General features: G+C 40.9%; 2 protein-coding genes across 4 annotated transcripts in view; both read left to right on the top strand.

Annotated features, from left to right (window-relative positions):
* Positions 1–11,566, top strand: part of COMMD2 (COMM domain containing 2) — a 35,308-nt gene extending 23,742 nt beyond the window's left edge. For 2 of the 3 annotated variants that reach the window (XM_030822705.1, XM_030822704.1), the window contains 2 exons: positions 4,734–4,869; positions 11,407–11,475. In XM_030822705.1, the coding sequence (XP_030678565.1) occupies positions 4,734–4,794 (61 nt within the window). In that variant the 3' untranslated portion in view covers positions 4,795–4,869; positions 11,407–11,475. Of the gene's footprint in view, positions 1–4,733; positions 4,870–11,406 lie in introns of all 3 variants that reach the window. The other variant, XM_030822706.1, reaches the window with a different exon arrangement.
* Positions 11,462–18,314, top strand: part of WWTR1 (WW domain containing transcription regulator 1) — a 210,551-nt gene continuing 203,698 nt past the window's right edge. The window contains exon 1 of the mRNA XM_030822703.1: positions 11,462–11,531. The gene's annotated coding sequence lies outside the window, so the exon portion shown is untranslated. The remainder of the gene's footprint in view (positions 11,532–18,314) is intronic.

The following is an 18,314-nucleotide window of genomic DNA, read 5'->3' as shown; positions in this document are numbered from 1 at the left end:
TTTTAAATTTCCCCCCCCCCAAATATTATTGAATTATAATATTGGATATGCCGTTTCTAATTATATATGCTAAAAGAAAAATACCACACACACACACACACTCCCCTAAAAGCCCCTTCCAGGCCAGGTGCGGTGGCTCACACCTGTAATCCCAGCATTTTGGGAGGCCGAGGTGGGCAGAACACGAGGTCAGGGGTTCAAGACCAGCCTGACCAACATGGTGAAACACTGTCTCTACTAAAAATACAAAAATTAGCTAGGCGTGGTGGCATGGCATGCGCCTGTAGTCCCAGCTAGCTACTCAGGAGGCTGAGGCAGGAGAATCACTTAAACCCGGAAGGCAGAGGTCACAGTGAGCCGAGATGGCACCACTGCACTACAGCCTGGGCGACAGAGTAAGACTCTGTTTCAAAAAAAAAAAAAAAAAAAAAAAAAAAAGGCCCCTTCCTTCTGCCTGTCCCCCAGAGAATGGCAACCCTCCTTAGTTGAAAACTCACTGTTCTAGAACTGGCTGTCACCAACTACCCTTCTGGTTATAATTTGGCTTCTTAAGTTTCCCATAGACAGAAAATGTGCCAACCAGCAAACTTGGATTTGGGGCTTGCTTATGTTATGTTTCCCATTGCAAGTTAACTAATTGGCATTCATGAGCCCTTAGAGTCCCATTGTGTCTATGTGTGCTAACATTTAAGTTTCTGAGTTAATAAAGCTGAGTACCACATTCCAGAACAAAGCCCCTTCCATAAATCTCACTAGAACCAGAGGTGCTATCCCGTCCTGGTGACCAGCCAGTTATTCTCCAAGCCACCCTCACCAGACTCCTTTTCCTCCAATTGTACTAGTAAAATCATTTTAAAAAAAGAAAAAAGAGGCATAAAATAGCATAGATAGAATTTATTTTACCATCTAGAGATGCAAGATGGCACACATCTGTAGAAACATTGAAAGGAGAAAAAGACCTTTAGGTTGCCATAATCCCAGGGCTGATTATGAGAAGTTCCCTTGAAGCGAGCGCTTGTGAGGAAGAACTCAGTAGCTAGAATGTGAACTTTGAGTAAATGTTGGCCCTAAAAATCTCTGTTATCACATGTGGAGGAAGGAATGAAGCTTATTACGAGAGTAGAGACTAAATTCACCCACAGGGCTGCAAGTTCCTTTATTCCAGAAAACCACAAAGAGGAATCTTTTAGTGATGCAAACATCAAGGATAAAGCCTTTTTATTTTTTTAGACAGGGTCATGCTGTGTTGCCCAGGCTAGAGTACAGTAGTGTGATCATGTCTCACTGTAGCCTCAAACTCATGGCTCAAGTGATCCTCCCACCATAGCCTCCCGAGAAGCTAGGACTACAGGCATGTGCCACCATGCCTGGCTAATTTTTTAACTTTTTGTAGAGATGAGGGCTTGCTATGCTGCCCAGGCTGGTCTCGAACTCCTGGTCTCAAGTGATCCTCCTGCCGGGGCCTTCCAAAGCACTGGGATTACAGGCATGAGCTACTGTGCCTGGCCAAAGAGTAAAGCCTTTGCAGAGATGTTGTTTTGTTTTTAACTATAGAATATCTCAAACTTATACTAAAATACATAGAATAATATAATGAACTCTCAGGTACACATCACTTAGTTTCAATGATAATCGACTAGTGTCAAATATTGTTGCCTCAAAATCCCCACCCGCTTTGCTCTGTGCCCCACTTCTATGTAATTATGAGTCAAATCTCAGGCATTATTTCTGAGACAGAGGTTGTTTAGCTGAAGAGCAATCTTATTCTGACTGGTAATATGAAAATGGTCATTGTGGTAGAAGACTTGCATTTCTTCAGATTACAGTTCCCTTGTGATTAGGCTGCACTATCCCAGTACAATTTCACTTATTCTTAGGTGCATGTGATATTTGCTGTTAATTAAGGGATTGTTTACAGGAGAATAAGAGCAAGTCTGAACACCCCAGGAAAGGTGTGCAGGCCAAATTATCACCTTAAACTTTAGAGAGCTGGCCTGGATTTGGCTGGATATGACCCATACTAGGCCATGGAAGGCCTTTACTACCACAGAATAAGGAGACCCTTATTCTAAAACTGAAGAACCCAGAGGTGCATGCCATGGCATGCAAATACCACTACATCAAAGTAATCCTTTTGCTACTCAGGAGGCTGAAGCAGGAGCAGTACTTGAACCAAAGAGTTCAAGATTGTTGTGATCTATGATCAGGCCTGAGAAGAGCCACTGCACTGTAGCCTGGGCAACATAGCGAGACCCCTGTCTGTAAAAAAAATTATTTTAATACAAAAAACCTGAAGAACCCTGGCCGGACGCAGTTGCTCACACCTGTAATCCCAGCACTTTGTGGGGCTGAGGCGGGAGGATCACCTGAGGTCAGGAGTTTGAGACCAGCCTGACCAACATGGAAAAACCCCATCTCTACTAAAAATACAAAGTTAGCTGGGCATGGTGGCACATGCAGTCCAGCTACTTGGGAGGCTGAGACAGGAGAATCGCTTGAACCCAGGAGGCGGAGGTTGCTTTGAGCTGAGATCGCGCCATTGCACTCCAGCCTGGGCAACCAGAGTGAAACTCTGTCTCGAAAAAAAAAAAAAGGAAAACAGGCTCAAGTGCCACCTGTAAGAGGAAGGAGAACTGGACCCTGCCATGGGAGTTAGGCAGACAGGGTCCAGGATCGGGCCTGAACCTTCTGATATGCTGAGAAGCCAGTCCTGAGGTTGCAGGAGGTTATTTGCTCGAAGGCTTACCCCTGGGAGCTAACCATCATGATCCTGTGGGAAAGTTAAATGTTCCCAAGGAGTCCTAAAGTTATTTGTGAGGGAAACCTAGTAAAAGTCTAGACTTCCTGTTGCACCATAGGTAGAATGAAAGTAAAAGAAATGTACCGTCATGATAATTTCCAAGCCCCTTTGAGTCCTGAGCTAATAAATAAATGTAATAAATAAATATTAACATTTTATATATATACGTTTGATGTGGGTAGCCAGTTTCTAGAAGGATACATAAGAAATTCTTAATAGGGTTTCCTCCGAGATGGGGCCAGGGAGGGTGGCCAAGATTTTTACTTTTTACTTTATACTCTTCTATACATTAAAAAAGTTTATTTATTATTTATATAATGCAAATAAGTAAGATACAAATGTGTTTACATATAATGTGTCAGCATATCCCAACTGAGCCAAAAAGTTTGTGCCACATTAGGAATTAAATGGTAGAGAAAAATAGCATTGTAAAAATATTACTCTACAGTGGTTTCCATATAAAGTTCCTTCAAAATTTTCCTTCTGAAATTTTCCTGTTTTTTTTAAAGACTAAATATATCTTTCTTGCTGAGCTATAAGCTATAAAACAATTTTAGTATTCTCCCAGGCCTCCACCATTACTAACAATATTAATTCCTCGCATATAGCATTAGAGCAGGGTTCTCATCCCTGGCTTGCACACCCAGAGCCTGGCCCCAAAGTAAGTAAACCTGAATTGGGCTCACCTGAGCCCATCTCATTTCTCAATTTTAAAAGCTTCACAGGTGACTGTGATGTACAGCCAGAGCTGAGGTTCAGCATTAGAAGAACTGGGGAGAATGTTGCAGGAACAGTGCTAGAGTACTCAACCAACCTTCTATGGTAGTTGATGGGTCCATCCCAGAGATTTTCCATGAATGAGCAAATAGCAGAGCAAAACCTAAATTGAACCCTGTCAAGGAATCATGAACACCTTTGTAGTTTAAAATATACTTGTTAAAGCGTGTTTTAAATTAATTGTCCACTTCATTCCAATTTGTCTTTTGATTTCCTTAGTACTTTTCGTCCTTGCATTTCATGTAAATCCAATGCTGTGTGAGTAAAGAGAAGGGAGGAGAAAGAAGAAAATGTGCTGAAGCAAGTATTTTTAGAGTGGGTTTTTGGAATATTTTGGAGTTAGCATTAATTCATTTCAAAAGGGCAGAAAAATATTCAGAGGTAGCATGAGATTAGTATGAAAAATGTTGGCAGGACCTATGATTCTGTTGCTCACTCTCCAGGATTTGGAACAGGCATATTCCCTTCATGTGGAATTGGAATTAATTGGACAATTAATTCAAAATGCCTTCATGAAGAGAACAAAAACAAATAAAATTGCCCTTCATGTCTGGTTGCCTCAACAGAACAACAAAAAAGTGACGGAACTGGATGCTCTCCCGGTCTTACATTTCTATGTAAATGTGAAAGACAAACATGGCTACAAGGACCAGGTATGGCCTAGGAAAAGGGAGAATCGACCTTTTAGAGTAGGGGTTCTTAACATAGAGTCTTTAGAAGGTTTCAAGGTGTCCATGAACCTCCTGAAATCACATATAAAATGGTGTGTGCACCTTTTTTTTTAGGGTTATGGCCCATGGCTTTCATCAGATTCTCAAACCATTGGAAAGGATTAAAAACTGCCTTTTTTTTTTTTTTTTTTTAAGGAGTCTGGGGGGTAGGGTGGAGGGTATAAAAATTATTCAAGTTAGGAATATTAAAAAGAGAGCCTGTTAATTTAGTCAAATATTAGGGGGGATCACATTGATTCTTGGAGCTGGAGAGAAGGCAGAAGATCACATCATTTGAAGCCAGGCATTGGGAGGAAAGCCAGGAAAGAGATGGGCAAGAAATTACCAGCTGAAATTCAGGTGAAGGAGCAGATAGCTGGTGATTGTTGAAGCTGTGTGATAAATGCGTAGGGATTCATTATATCTTTCTCTTTACTTTTGTTTAGGTTTGAAATTTTTCACAATAAAAAGTTTTTTAAAATAAGGAGCCCCAGAGAGAATTCCTAGAAGGTGGCAGAGCAGGAAAAACAGGAACTTATCTTCCCACCTAGATAATAATTTTACCAGTAGAATCTGTCTAATGTAAGTATTTTGGAACTGTGGAGTCTGTTGAAGGCTTATAACTTCCAGGGCTTGGGCAATAATTGTGGTTAATTTTCATCAATTTCAGCTGTAATCACAGTAGCAGCTAACCACTCTTCAGCTACGTGTCAGGCAGCTGTGCACATGCTCCTGGAGCAACCTGTACACAGCCTGTGGGAGCTAGGGTAGCTGAAAAGGACCCTGTCCTCCAAATATCTAGGATTTGTGCTCTCATTGCTGATTGCTGCTTCTCATCACAGAGGTGCAAAGAAGCAACAGGTTTTGTTGTTGCACCGTACCCCATTGTTGCAAGTCCCTCCATCTCTGCATGAAGTGACTCTCAGGGAATATAAAGGGCAAACACCTTTTTCCCTTCCTATATTTTTTCCCCTTTGGGAACTAGATATTGAAGACTAGAACATTAAAAATGAGCCACATATATGTGATTGGAGTTAGAAAATCATCATGTATACCCAGGGAAAGGCAAAGGCTCAAAAAAAAATATGAGAGGATCTTAACTTTATACTTCTGACTGATCCACACCACAGAGACAGCTACAACAACAACAACAACAACAAAAAATAGAAAAACAGCAAACCGGCTGGGTGAGGTGGCTCACACCGGTAATCCCAGCACTTTGGGAGGCTGAGGCAGGCAGATCACCTGAGGTCAGGAGTTTAAGACCAGCCTGACCAACATGGAGAAACCCCGTCTCTACTAAAAATACAAAATTAGCCAGGTGTGGTGGTGCATGCCTGTAATCCCAGCTATTTAGGAGGCTGAGGCAGAAGAATCACTTGAACCCGGGAGGCGGAGGTTGTGGTGAGCCGAGATCATGCCATTGAACTCCAGCCTGGGCAACAAGAGCGAAACCCTGTCTCAAAAAAAGAAAAGAAAAGAAAAGAAAACCAGCAAACCAAAAGAAAGGACACTGATTTTCAGAGTTACTACATTATTAGATTCAAATATCCAATTTCCAACAAAAAATTCACAAGGCATGCAAAGAAACAGAAATGTATGGCTTGGTTAAAGGGGGAAAAAAAAACTAACAAGAAATTGTCCCTGAAAGAGACCTAAAAATGGATGTAATAGACAAGGACTTTCAAACAACTGTCTTAAAGATGCTAAAAGAACTAAAGGAGGATGTGGTGAAAGTCAATAAAACAATATGTGAAGAAAATGGAAATATCAATAAAGAAATAGAAAACCTAAAAAGAAAGCAAAAATAAATTCTGGAGCTGAAGATTACAGTAGTCGAAGTGAAAATTTTAAGAAATTCAAAGGCAAATTTGAGCAAGCAGAAGAATCAGCAAACTTGATAGGACAATGAAAATTATCAAGTCTGAGGAACAGAAAAAAGATTGGAGGAAAGTGAACAGAGCCTAAGGGACCTGTAGGGTACCATCAAGCAGATCAACATATGCATTGTGGGAATTCCAGAAGGTGAACAGAGAGAGAAAGGGGAAGAGAGAATATTTGAAGAAATGATGATCAAAAACTCCCTAAGTATTTGGAAAATTCACAAATTTCTGGAAATTAACGAACACACTCTTAAATAACCAATTAAGAAAAGAAGAAATCATAGTGGAAATTACAATGTACCTAGAGACAAATGAAAATGAACACACATGATACCCAAACTTATGGAACACAGAGAAAGTAATGCTAAGGGGAATATTTATAATAAATTCAAAATTTACATTAAATAGCTTACATTAAAAAACAATAAATGTCTTAAATCAACAACCTAACCTTAAAACTTAAGAAACTAGAAAAAGAAAAAAAACTAAACCCAAAGCTGGTAGGAGGAAGAAAATAATAAAGATTAGAGCAGAGATAAATGAAATAGAGAATAGAAGAATAATAGAAGAAAATAATAGAAGAATAATAGAGAAATCCAAAGATGGTTCTTCCAAAAGATCAACAAAATTGACAAGCCTTTAGCTAAATGGACTAAAGAAAAAGAAGACTCAAATTATTAAAATCAGAAATTAAAGTGGGGACATTATTACCAAATCTACAGAAATAAAAAGGATTTTAAGAGAGCAATTGTACTTCAACAAATTGGATAACCTAGATGAAATGGACAAATTTCTAAAAACACACAACCTATCAAGACTAAGCCACAAAGAAATAGAAAATCTGAATAAACCTGTAGCTAACAAGAAAGTTGAATCTCTTATAAAAGACAATAATTTAAAATATCCCATGAAAGAAAAGCCCTGCACAGTGGCATGCAACTGTAGTCTCACCTACTCAGGAAGCTGCAGTGACAGGATCATTTGAGCCCAGGAGTTCAATACCAGCCTGGGCAACATAAGAAACCCTATCTCTTAAAAGAAAAGAAAAGCCCTGGATCTGATAGTTTTACCAGTGAATTATACCAAACATTTAAAGAACTAACACCAATCCTTCTCAAACTTTTCCAAAAGAATTGAAGAGAAGAGATTACACCCTAACCCAGTCTATTAGGCCAGCATTACCTTGATAACAAAGCCAGACAAAGACTCTACAGGAAAAGAAAACTAATAGACCAATATCCCTTATGAACATTGATGCAAAAAATATTCTGAACAAAATATGAGTAAACTGAGTGCAACAGCATATTAAAAAGATTATACACTATGGCTAAGTGAGGTTTATTCCTGGAATGCAAGGATGATTCAATGTATGAAAACTGATCAATGTAATACACCACATTAACAGAATGAAGGGGGAAAGCCACATGATCATCTCAAGGGGTGCAGAAAAAACATTTGACAAAATTCAACATCCATTCATGGTGAAAATGCTCGGTAAACTCTGAATAGAAGGCAACTAACTCAACATAAAAAAGCTGTCTGTGAACAACCCACAGCAAACATCATACTTAATGGTGAAAGACTGAAAGCTTTTTCTCTAAGATCAGAAACAAGACAAAAATTTCCACTTTCACCATATAGCATTGGAAATGCTAGACACAGCAATGAGACAAGAAAAAGAAATGAAAGCATCTAAAATGGAAAAAAAGAAGGAAAATATCCCGGTTTGCAGATGACATGATCTCATATATAGAAAACCCCGAAGATTTCACACACAAAAAAGTTAGAATTAATAAACAAATTCAGCAAAATAGCAGGATACAAAGTCAACACACAAAAATCCGTTGCATTTATATACACAAACAATAAACAATCTGAAAAAAGGAAACAATTCCATTTATAATAGCATCAAAAATAATAAAGTACCTAGGAATTAACTTTACCAAGGATGTAAAAAATCTATGTACTGTAAAGTACAAAATATATCTGAGAGAAATTAAAGAAGACATAAATAAATGGAGAGCTATTTCATGTTCATGAATTGGAAGACTTAATATTGTTAAGATTTCAACACTACCCAAAGTGATCTACAGATTCAGTGCAATTCCTATCAAACAAGGAGTTTTTTTTTTGCAAAAATAGGAAAACAAATCTTAATATTCATATGAAATTTCAAGGAACTCTAAATAGTCAAAATAATCCTAAAAGAGAAGAACAAAGCTGGAGGACTCACACTTACTGATTTAAAAATTTATTATAGGTAATAGTAATTAGGACAGTGTGGTAGTGGCATAAAGACCACACACAAAGACCAATAAGTACAATAGAGAATTCAGAAATAAATCTTCAAATATATGGTCAAATGATTTTTGGCAAGGGAACCATGATTATTCAATAAGAAAAGGACAGTCTTTTCAACAAATGGTGCTGAGAAAACTAGATATTTACATGCAAAATAATGAACTTGTACCCTTACCTAATACCATATGCACAATTTAGCTCAAAGTAGATCCATGGCCTAAATGTAAGCCGTAAAACTATAAAACTCTTAGAAGAAAACATAAGGCAAAAACTTCATGACATGGGATTAGGCAGTGATTTTGTGTAATGACACCAAAGGCACAGGCAACAAAAGAAAAAAATAGACAAATTAGACTTCATGAAAATTTAAAAATTTTATATCAAAAGACACTATCAACAGAATAGAAAGGCAGCCTACAGAATTTGAGAATATATTTACACATCATATATCTGATAAGGGATTAGTATCCAGAATATATGGAGAACTCCTAAAACTCAACAACAAAAATACAAACAGCTCAATTCAAAAATGGGTGAAGGACTTGAATAGATATTTGATACTTCTCCAAGAAGATATACAAATGGCCAATCAGCACATGCAAAGATGCTCAACCTTACTAATCATTATGGAAATGCAAGTCAAAACTATAGTGAGAGCCACCTGGACACCCTTAGGATGGTTACTATCAAAGCAATAGAAAATAAAATGTGTTTGCAGGGATGTGGAGAAAATAGAATCTTTGTGCCTGTTTGGGGGATATAGAATGGTATAACCACTGTGGAAAGCAGTATGGTGGTTTCTCAAAAAATTAAAAATAGATTTACCATATGATCCAGCAATGCCATACCCAGAAGAATTAAAAGCAAGGTATCAAAGATATTTGTATGCTCGTGTTCATACAGCATTATTTACAATAGCTAAAACATTGAAGCAACCCAAGAGGCCATCGAGAGATGAATGAAAAAGCAAAATGTGATATATACTTACAATGGAATATTATTCAGCCTTAAGGCTGGGCACATTGGCCACGCCTGTAATCCCAGCACTTTGGGAAGCCAAGGCAGTGGATCATGGATCACCTGAGGTCAGGAGTTCAAAATCAGCCTGACCAACATGGTGAAACCCTGTCTCTACTAAAAATGAAAAAATTAGCTGGGCGTGGTGGCTGACGCCTGTAGTCCCAGCTACTTGGGAGGCTGAGGCCCAAGAATCACTTGAACTCGGGAGGCAGAAGTTGCAGTGAACCCCGAGATCATGCCACTGCACTCCAGCCTGGGCAACAGAGTGAGACTCGGTCTCAAAAAAGAAAAAAAAAGGAAAAATAATATTATTCAGCCTTAAAAAGGAAGAAAATTCAGGCCAGCCATGGTGCCTCACATCTGTAATCCCAGCCCTATGGGAGGCCAAGGCGGGCAGATCACTTGAGGTCCGGAGTTCAAGACCAGCCTGGCCAACATAGTGAAACCCCATATCTACCAAAAATTCAAAAATTAGCCAGGCGTAGTGACAAGCACCTGTAATCCCAGCTCCTCAGGAGGCTGAGGCAGGAGAACCGCTTGAACCCGGGAGGCAGATGTTGCACTGAACCGAGATCATACCACTGAACTCCAGCCTGGGCAACAGAATGAGACCCTGCCACAAGACAAAAAAAAAAAAAAAAAAAAATGAAGAAGAAGAAGAAAGAAAATTCTGACGCACGCTACAACATGGTTGAACCTTGAGGACATTAGGCTAAGTGAAATGAGCCAGTCACAAAACAACAAATACTATATGATCCCACTTTTATGAAGTATTTAAAGTAGTCAAAATCATAGAGACAGAAAGTAGAATGATGGTTGCTAGGGGTAAGCAGGAAGGGAGCAATGAGTAGTTGTTTAATGGGCATAGAGTTTCAATTTTGCAATATGAAAAGAGATCTGGAGATGGATGCTGGTAATGTTTGCACAACCATATGAATATACTGAATGCCACTCAGCTGTGCACTTAAAAATGATTAAGATAATAAATTTTGTTACATATATTTTACCATAATAAACTTGGGGGAAAAATTAAAATGAAAAGAACCAAAGTGAGATAGCAGAGGACCCTGTGAGCTGCTGAGCCTGTGTGAACAGAGACTAGTGGCCTTCATGGCATCATGTGGCTGAATGAGTGGTTGGTAATGATCGCCTGCTTTCTACTATCTGTTTCCTTTTCTTCCTCAGTTTTTTTCTTAATCTGCTTCCTTGAGAGAACAATCCTGCTTCTTTCAGATACAAAATTCCAAGTTTGATGTGGTGATTATGGGGAAAAAAAGAAAGTGAGGTCACAATGAGAAGATGGGACACTATGGAAGGCCCTTTAATTTTCTAATAGTCACACAGACTTTAAAAAATAGTCTCTGGGGTCTGGTAACTTAGTAATGTCATTGAGTTATTATAAAAGAGTAAGCAATTTTATAATATATTTGTTTAGGGATATAATTTTGTATAATTTCCCTTGTTCACTTATTTTTCAGTATAAATCAGCCTTGATGATATGATCATTTCATTTTTTTCTAAAATTAGGATAATAATAATAATACCTATTTTATTAATGGTGATATAAAATCTAGGAGAAAAACATGAATGAATACTCACAAGTATTTACTACTTCTGAGTAGTAGAAAACATGTGAATACTAACAAGCTACTATGGTCTTGTTCCTAAATTTCCACAAGAGAGACCTTCCAAATGTATGAATTTTTATGTCTATATCTTAAGCCAAGAATATCCTTCTTCACTATACCCACCCTACACCTAATCAGGAAATTTTCAAAGTCTTACAACATATTTCATATTCACAAATTGCTTATGTTGGATCATCACCCTTGTCCTTCACTTCTTGGGCACCAGAGGGCATACATCTTAAATCTCACTTTCTCAGAGACACAAATCCTTTTTCCCTCCACTGCAGGATTTACTCCTCTGAATTTGTTCTGGCACCTTGAAGAAGCTTAGGGGAACAGTTCAGCTTTGCTCTTCCTGATAATTCGTGGCTTTCCTGATGGTGTGGTTCAACACACCCACCAGAGACAGAAGGTAATGATTACTCAGGAGGCATGCTCCCTTTATCAATCTGCACAATCAAAAGAATTGTCCTTGAAAATAGTCTTTGTAAACCATTAGTTCATAATCTTTTTTTTTTTTTTTTGGTTTTTGCTAACTTTTCATTGTTTTTAGGCTGAAGGTAGCCTAAAATTGTATTCATTACTTTAGCCTTCAAAGCTTATAAAGTGAGATAATAGAAGTGAAACTGCTTTCGAAGGGGAAAGAAGCACCATATAATTGCAAAGTAGAATTACCTCTAGGAGAAATGTTAACCAGACAAGGCTAGTCCGTCACCCACTGGGGAGTCGCACAATCTCAGCTCGCTGCAGCCTCAACCTCCGCAGCTCAAGCAATCCTCCCATGTCAGCCCCCCAGGTAGCTGGGACTACAGGCATGTGCCACCTAAGTTTTTTATTTTTTATAGAGACAGGGTTCACCCTATGTTGCCCAGTCTGGTCTCAAACTCTGGGCTCAAGTAACCCGCCCACCTCAGCCTCCCAAAGTGCGAGGATTAGAGGTATGAGCCACTAGGCTTGGCCCATAATTTTTTTATTCTTGTGACTGTATGCCCACATTTTTTTTCTTATGATTTCTCTGTTGATCTTTCTTTATAAAAATTTTTATTTTGTAAACCTATTAATTCTTCTGGACATATCCTAAACTACACATTCAGAGCCACCCAAGTAGCCATCCATCCACTTATGAAATAATATGACTATTAAGAAATCTAGAAATTAAATTTAAAAAATAAAATATGACTTTACTATTAAAAAACAGGTCTCAACAATCAATAAGTAAGTGATTCTAAGAGAAAATGTCAAAATATAAGTATATAGATTTTTTTTTCCCTAATACCAAATAAGAATATTTTTATTTTCCTTTGGGCCATCCCTCAATCACAGTATATTCAGAGTGGTTTTCAAATTTTGTAGGATTGTTTTTATCTTTCTGTGGCTTTGACAAGTATGAAGTATGAGTAGATTTAGTTGAAGAGGTAAGTAGGCCACAGAGCATCAGAACAATTTCTTTATTTTATTTATTTATTTATTTATTTATTTATTTATTTTGAGATGGAGTCTCCCTTTGTCACCCAGGCTGGAGTGCAGTGGTGTGATCCCGGCTCACTGCAACCTCTGCCTCCCAGGTCCCAGCGATTCTCCTGCCTCAGCCTTCTGAGTAGCTGGGTTTACAGCTGTGTGCCACCATGCCTGGCTAATTTTTGTATTTTTAGTAGAGACACAGTTTTACCATGTTGGCCAGACTGGTCACAAACCCCTGCCCTCAAGTGACCCACCCGTCTCGGCCTCCCAGAGTGCTGGGATTACAGGCATGAGCCACCACGCCAGGCACAGAACAATTTCTGAATTCAAAACAAATAGCCCTGAATAGTAAATTCTCTATTCACTGAATAGAGAATTCATGTTCAATGTTTTGTCAATGTTTTCATCGTAGGCAAACCTGAGACCAATTTTCTTAGGAAGACAATGCCATAAATGTTGATGAGGCTCCCTAGTTAACCCCCACCCCAAACCAAACCAAATAAGACTTTTTATCCAGTTAAATATGTTGTAGTCCCCTCTGAGATCCCCACCACTCTTTGCTATTCATATTTTTACTATTTTTGTGATTAGCATAAGTAATAGAGAAATTAATATCTGCAGAGCACTTTATCCACATGTACTAAGTTGTACTTGTCTCTCAACTCTATGTGAGGTATATGTATGAAGTACTGTTGCTCTGGGATCTTTGGGATTGGGATGTCGCTTTTCTGGCCGGAAATCTCTTTGGCTGGTGGTGCCTTTGCTCAAGTTTTCTCAGGCCCTCTGGGCTTGTTCCACCCACTCGGCCTGGCAGGCTGTGCTCAGCTCACGCTACTGGCCCTTGATCACACGCCTCTAAGGGAGACTGAGTCAGGTGTGGAGCGACAAGGGATGTGTAAGCGAGCGTGGGATTCGACCACTGCGCACAGTCAAACACACCGGCTGCTGCCAGGGGGCAGGCAGTTCCGAGTGCTGGCACGGGTGCCAGCGCTCTGTGAGGCTATGCTAGACCAGGCACACTGCAAGCAACTTCCCCAGCTGGCACCGGAAAATGCAGTGACGCCCAAAAGCTTGACGCCCAGAAGCTTGGAGATGCCTGCAACTGCAGGCCCCCAAAGAGGGAGTCACAGCCCTGGCTTGGGGAGCTCCCAGGTCTGGGCTCCCTGAAGGGCCGCAGGTGTTCTCTCCTCTTCACCCACAACATGGCGAGCAAGGGGCATGTTTCAGCCCTGTTTGTGTTACAGCTCTTTTAGCCTTGCCATTTGGTGGGTCCCGAGTTCTTGTTCTGCCTTCAAGAAGAATGGGGTACACAGACAAGTGGAGGGTGAGCAAGGTGAAGAGGAGCTTTATTGAGAAATAGAATAGCTTAGAGGAGACCTGCAGTGGGCAGCTCCTTTCCATAGCCAGGGTGTCCTGACGAGTTTTCAGCTGTCAGCAGAGAGGGTAGCTCCTCTCTGCAGCGAGTCCTCCCATCATCTCTTCAGCTCCTCTCTGCAGCTGGTCACCACCTTGTCTCCCTGTCCTCTCTCCATCCTCTCTTCCAAGTTTGACTGACTCTGGGGGTTTTTAATGGGCCTCAGAGAGTAGGAAGTGTGTGCTGATTGGTCCATGCGTGGCCGTGGATGGGCCCAGGGAAAAGCACCACACGTTCCCACTCTGGTCCGTGGGACTGGCAGCCCGGCCCCCAGGCTTCAGGCCCCCCTTGGCTTGAAGGCAGGAGTTTCCTGGGGACCCACCCCATTCTGCCCAGGAGTCTATCTGCTTCCTGCTGCTGTTCATGGTGCCCAGGCTGTTCATGCCAAGGGGCACCTGCAGGCCAGCGCCAGGCTGTTCTCAGCACCCCCTGGTCTCCCTCCCATGTTCATTAGTTCCCAAAGTCCAGAGAGGGCAGAGATGACAGGGGCCAGGTGTGTCAGCGCTGCCCTGAGCCTGCACACACCCAGCCAGGCTGCAACAGTGCCCGGGCTTGGCCCCATCCTTGCTCTGAGATCCGAGGGGGCGCTGGGAGCGAGGAGAGGCTAGACACTGGGAGCAGACACCTCTGAGCCTACCGGGGCAAGGGTGGCCTTCCTGGGCCTCTGAGAGTTCAGAGATGCCTGGTTCTGCAGTCGCAGCTCGACGTCTGCAGCTGCGTCCAGGAGGGTGGGGCTCCTGCCTGCTCCCAGCCCCTAAGAGCACAGGGAGGGCAGGGGTCCATGTCCACAGCGGTGTCTTGGGTGGCTGCAGCCACACCCGAAAGGTCCAGGCTGCTGCCTGCTCCCGGCTCCCGCTGGCTTCATGAAGGTGACACCGCCCCAGGCCCAGCTCCGCCTTGGGTCCCCTCTCTGCCCACCCCTTCATGTCCGACCGCACTGCTCTTCTGCCAGTAGGCAACTCGGCCTGGCCCCATCACGGCGGCCGCCAGGGCGGTGGGATCTGAGGCGCTCCCAGGGCAGGCTCCAGAGACTGTCACCTCCTCCCCACAGCCTCCCTGCAGTGGTGGCCAGCAAAACCAGCTACGTGGGGCCAGGGGCCAGAGCAGCAGAGGCTCTGGGCCTGGGATCAAGTCCCACCCAACTGCACAAGGGTTGGGCAACAAAGTCGAAGTCTGCTGCCTCAGGGATGCGGGCCACAGGGGTCACATTGCTGCCACTGTCACTCCCACAGCCGCTTCCTCCACTACTGCCCGTGCCCCTCTGCTGCTGCTATCACTGTGATCCTTATAACTGCCTCAGAGAAGTTAAATAAACAGATTTAAAAATTCAAGACGTAGGACAGGCGCGGTGGCTCATGCCTGTAATTCCAGCACTTTGGGAGGTGGAGGTGGGTGGATCACCTGAGGTCAGGAGTTCGAGACCAACCTGGCCAACATGGCGAAACTCCGTCTCTACCAAAAATACAAAAATTAATTGGGCGTGGTGGCGGGTACCTGTAATCCCAGCTACTTGGGAGGCTGAGGCAGGAGAATCACTTGAACCCAAGAGGCAGAGGTTGCAGTGAACCGAGATTGTCCCACTGCACTCCAGCCTGGGCAACAGAGCGAGACTCCGTCTCAAAAAAATAAAAAATAAAAATAATAAATAAATTAATAAAATAAAAATTCAAGATGTACATTATTATGGAAGAGAATTCATGGTTTTATTTTTTTCAGAATTGGCATAGACAATCCTGAATTTCTAATGGTTTATGTGTGAAAATGTTTTTTAAAAGTCGAATATTTTAACTTAAATATATTTTTAAATGAATACTGAGTGCATGGAAAAATATATTCTGGACTTCAGTTCCTCAAACCCCACCTTCACCTGCGAATCATATGTTTTAGACCCTTTTCTTTTCTGAGTATTACCTTTTCTCTCCACCTACATTCCCTGCTAACCAGGATAGTCACTCTCATATGCAGCAGATGTGAAACCAAATGTTTGGGAGACAGTATGGGTGGAGAGAAAAAGTGTAGTCTTGAGCATCAGACACATCCTTACCTTACTTAATTTACAGCATGCCCTTGAGCAAATGTTGTAACTGAGTGAATCTCAGTTTCCACTTTTGCGAATGTCATAAAATAATATCTATGTCTTACAGTTATTTTGAGGATTAAATGAGATATCATTTATATTGTCCTGAAGTGTAATTGGTTCCAAAATACTTTCCACCCTTGTTAGTAGTAAAATGAGTAATATTTATCAATAAATTACTTTGCACTTTAGTTGTGGTTTAGAGTAGTGTGAAAGCCTGGATTGTTACTATTCCATAGGAATTAGCTCCTGGTTTTGGCCTGAGACTAACTAATGTCTAATCCTCAAAATTCCTATTCATAAGGTTCAATAATAAGCGGATGGGTTACACAACCCTAATTTTGCAGGTCACACTTTTCCTCTTGATGTAAGTTTTTGTCAGCAACTAAAAACATCCAGGTTAGTCAAAAAGTGTGATCAATATATAACAACACAGGAATTGTCTAAGAAGAATTCAGGAACAAGAGAATGATGGGTAAATCGTAGGCTGATCATGAGAGAGCCACAGCTATAGAAAAAATCTGATTTAGAGAAACGATAATTTTTTGTGTTTTCTCTTACCCCTTCCCTCCCTTTAGTTCCCAATAATTTTATTTTATAGCAAAGATACTTAAAATAAAATTTTAGTTTATAGCAAGGATAGGGTCTTGCTTTGTTGCCCAGGCTGGAGTACAGTGGCTATTCACAGGTGTGGTCATAGTGTACTGCAGCCTCGAACTCCTGGCCTCAATCCTCCCACCTCAGCCTCAAAAGTAGGTTGGACTACAGATACGCATTACCAATTTTAAATTTTAAAATGTAAAATTAAAATTAAAATTTTGCCTACCTTCACTTTTCTTTCTTCCCATTACTTAAACTTCATTTGACATTTATACAATCAAGAAATACAAACTGAGTCCTTACTACATGTCAGAAACTTGTAGAATACAATAATAAGTGAAACAGCCAGTCTTTGATTTCAAGAAGTTAACATTGGTTGGGAAGGCAGATAACTAGAGGTAAGTAACAATAAATAAATAAGATGATTTCAGAGAATGCTAAATATTAAGGAAAATAAAGTAAATATGACAGAGAGTAACCAGGGAGCATCTTTAGATTGGGTGGGCCTCAGAGGGTAGGAAGTGTGTGCTGATTGGTCCATGGGTGGCCAGAGAAGGCTTTCTAATGAGAGCTTGAGCTAAGACCTGGCTGATGAGGTCTGAGCCATTTGAAAATGTGGCAGGAAAATGTGATGCACAGAAGCCAAGAGAAGAAAATGTTTTAAGAAAGAGAGATTGGGCAATTGAATCTGCTGATAAAATAGGTGAGATGAAAACCAGAAGTGATTATTAAAGTTGGCCTTTGGTGACCTGGGTAAAAGCAGGGACAGTGGTGTGATCTGGATGCAAGTTCAGCTGCTGAGGCTAAGGGAAGAAGTCTGCCGAAGGGAGAAACTGGTGATCAGGTTGTATATGCCCAGAAGCTGGCTAGACTGTTCTTTATAAAATAAAGTAAGCTCTAGTACCCCTAGTACCTCACAAAACAAATGCATCTACTTGGTTTGTATCACTTCTGACAAGTGGTGTTAATAATAATAGAATTATTTATTATTTTACTACTGATTTCATATACTTTTGACTATTATATCAAGATCCTGAATTTTCCTTTTTCTTTTTTTTAATTCAACTTAATAATTTTTTAAAATTTTACTTTTGTAGAGACAAGATCTCGCTGTGGTGATCAGGCTGGTCCTGAACTTCTGGGCTCAAGCCACCTTGGCCTCCCAACCCGCTGGGATTATAGGCACAAGCAACCACATCCAGCCTCCTTTTTTTTTTTTTTTTTTTTTTTTTTTAACAAGTGTGTAAGACCCTACGCTTCTGTCTCCTCTTCACCCCTTCCCATCTTCTTTCCTAACTGTGCCCATAAATGAATATATAATCAATTTGGGTGGAGTTTATCACTGAAAGCTTCCTAAACTGGAGAGTAAATCAGTTTGGCACAGTGGTTATGAGAGCAGATTTTGGCTGTGACCTGGCTTTATATGCTGGCTCTACTCTTTACTACATATGTGAACTTGGACAAGTTACTTAACTTCCTTATGCTTCAATTTCTTCCTTTGCTAAAAGGGGATAACGTGCCAGGTGCAGTGGCTCATGCCTATAGTCCCAGCACTTTGGGAGGCTAAGGTGGGTGGATCACTTGAGGTCAGGAGTTCGAGACCAGTCTGACCAACAGGTGAAACCCCGTCTCTACTAAAATTT

The sequence above is a fragment of the Nomascus leucogenys genome, chromosome 11 (assembly GCF_006542625.1).
Source record: "Nomascus leucogenys isolate Asia chromosome 11, Asia_NLE_v1, whole genome shotgun sequence".
Classification (NCBI taxonomy): domain Eukaryota; kingdom Metazoa; phylum Chordata; class Mammalia; order Primates; family Hylobatidae; genus Nomascus; species Nomascus leucogenys.
This window is presented reverse-complemented; position numbering and strand designations above follow the sequence as displayed.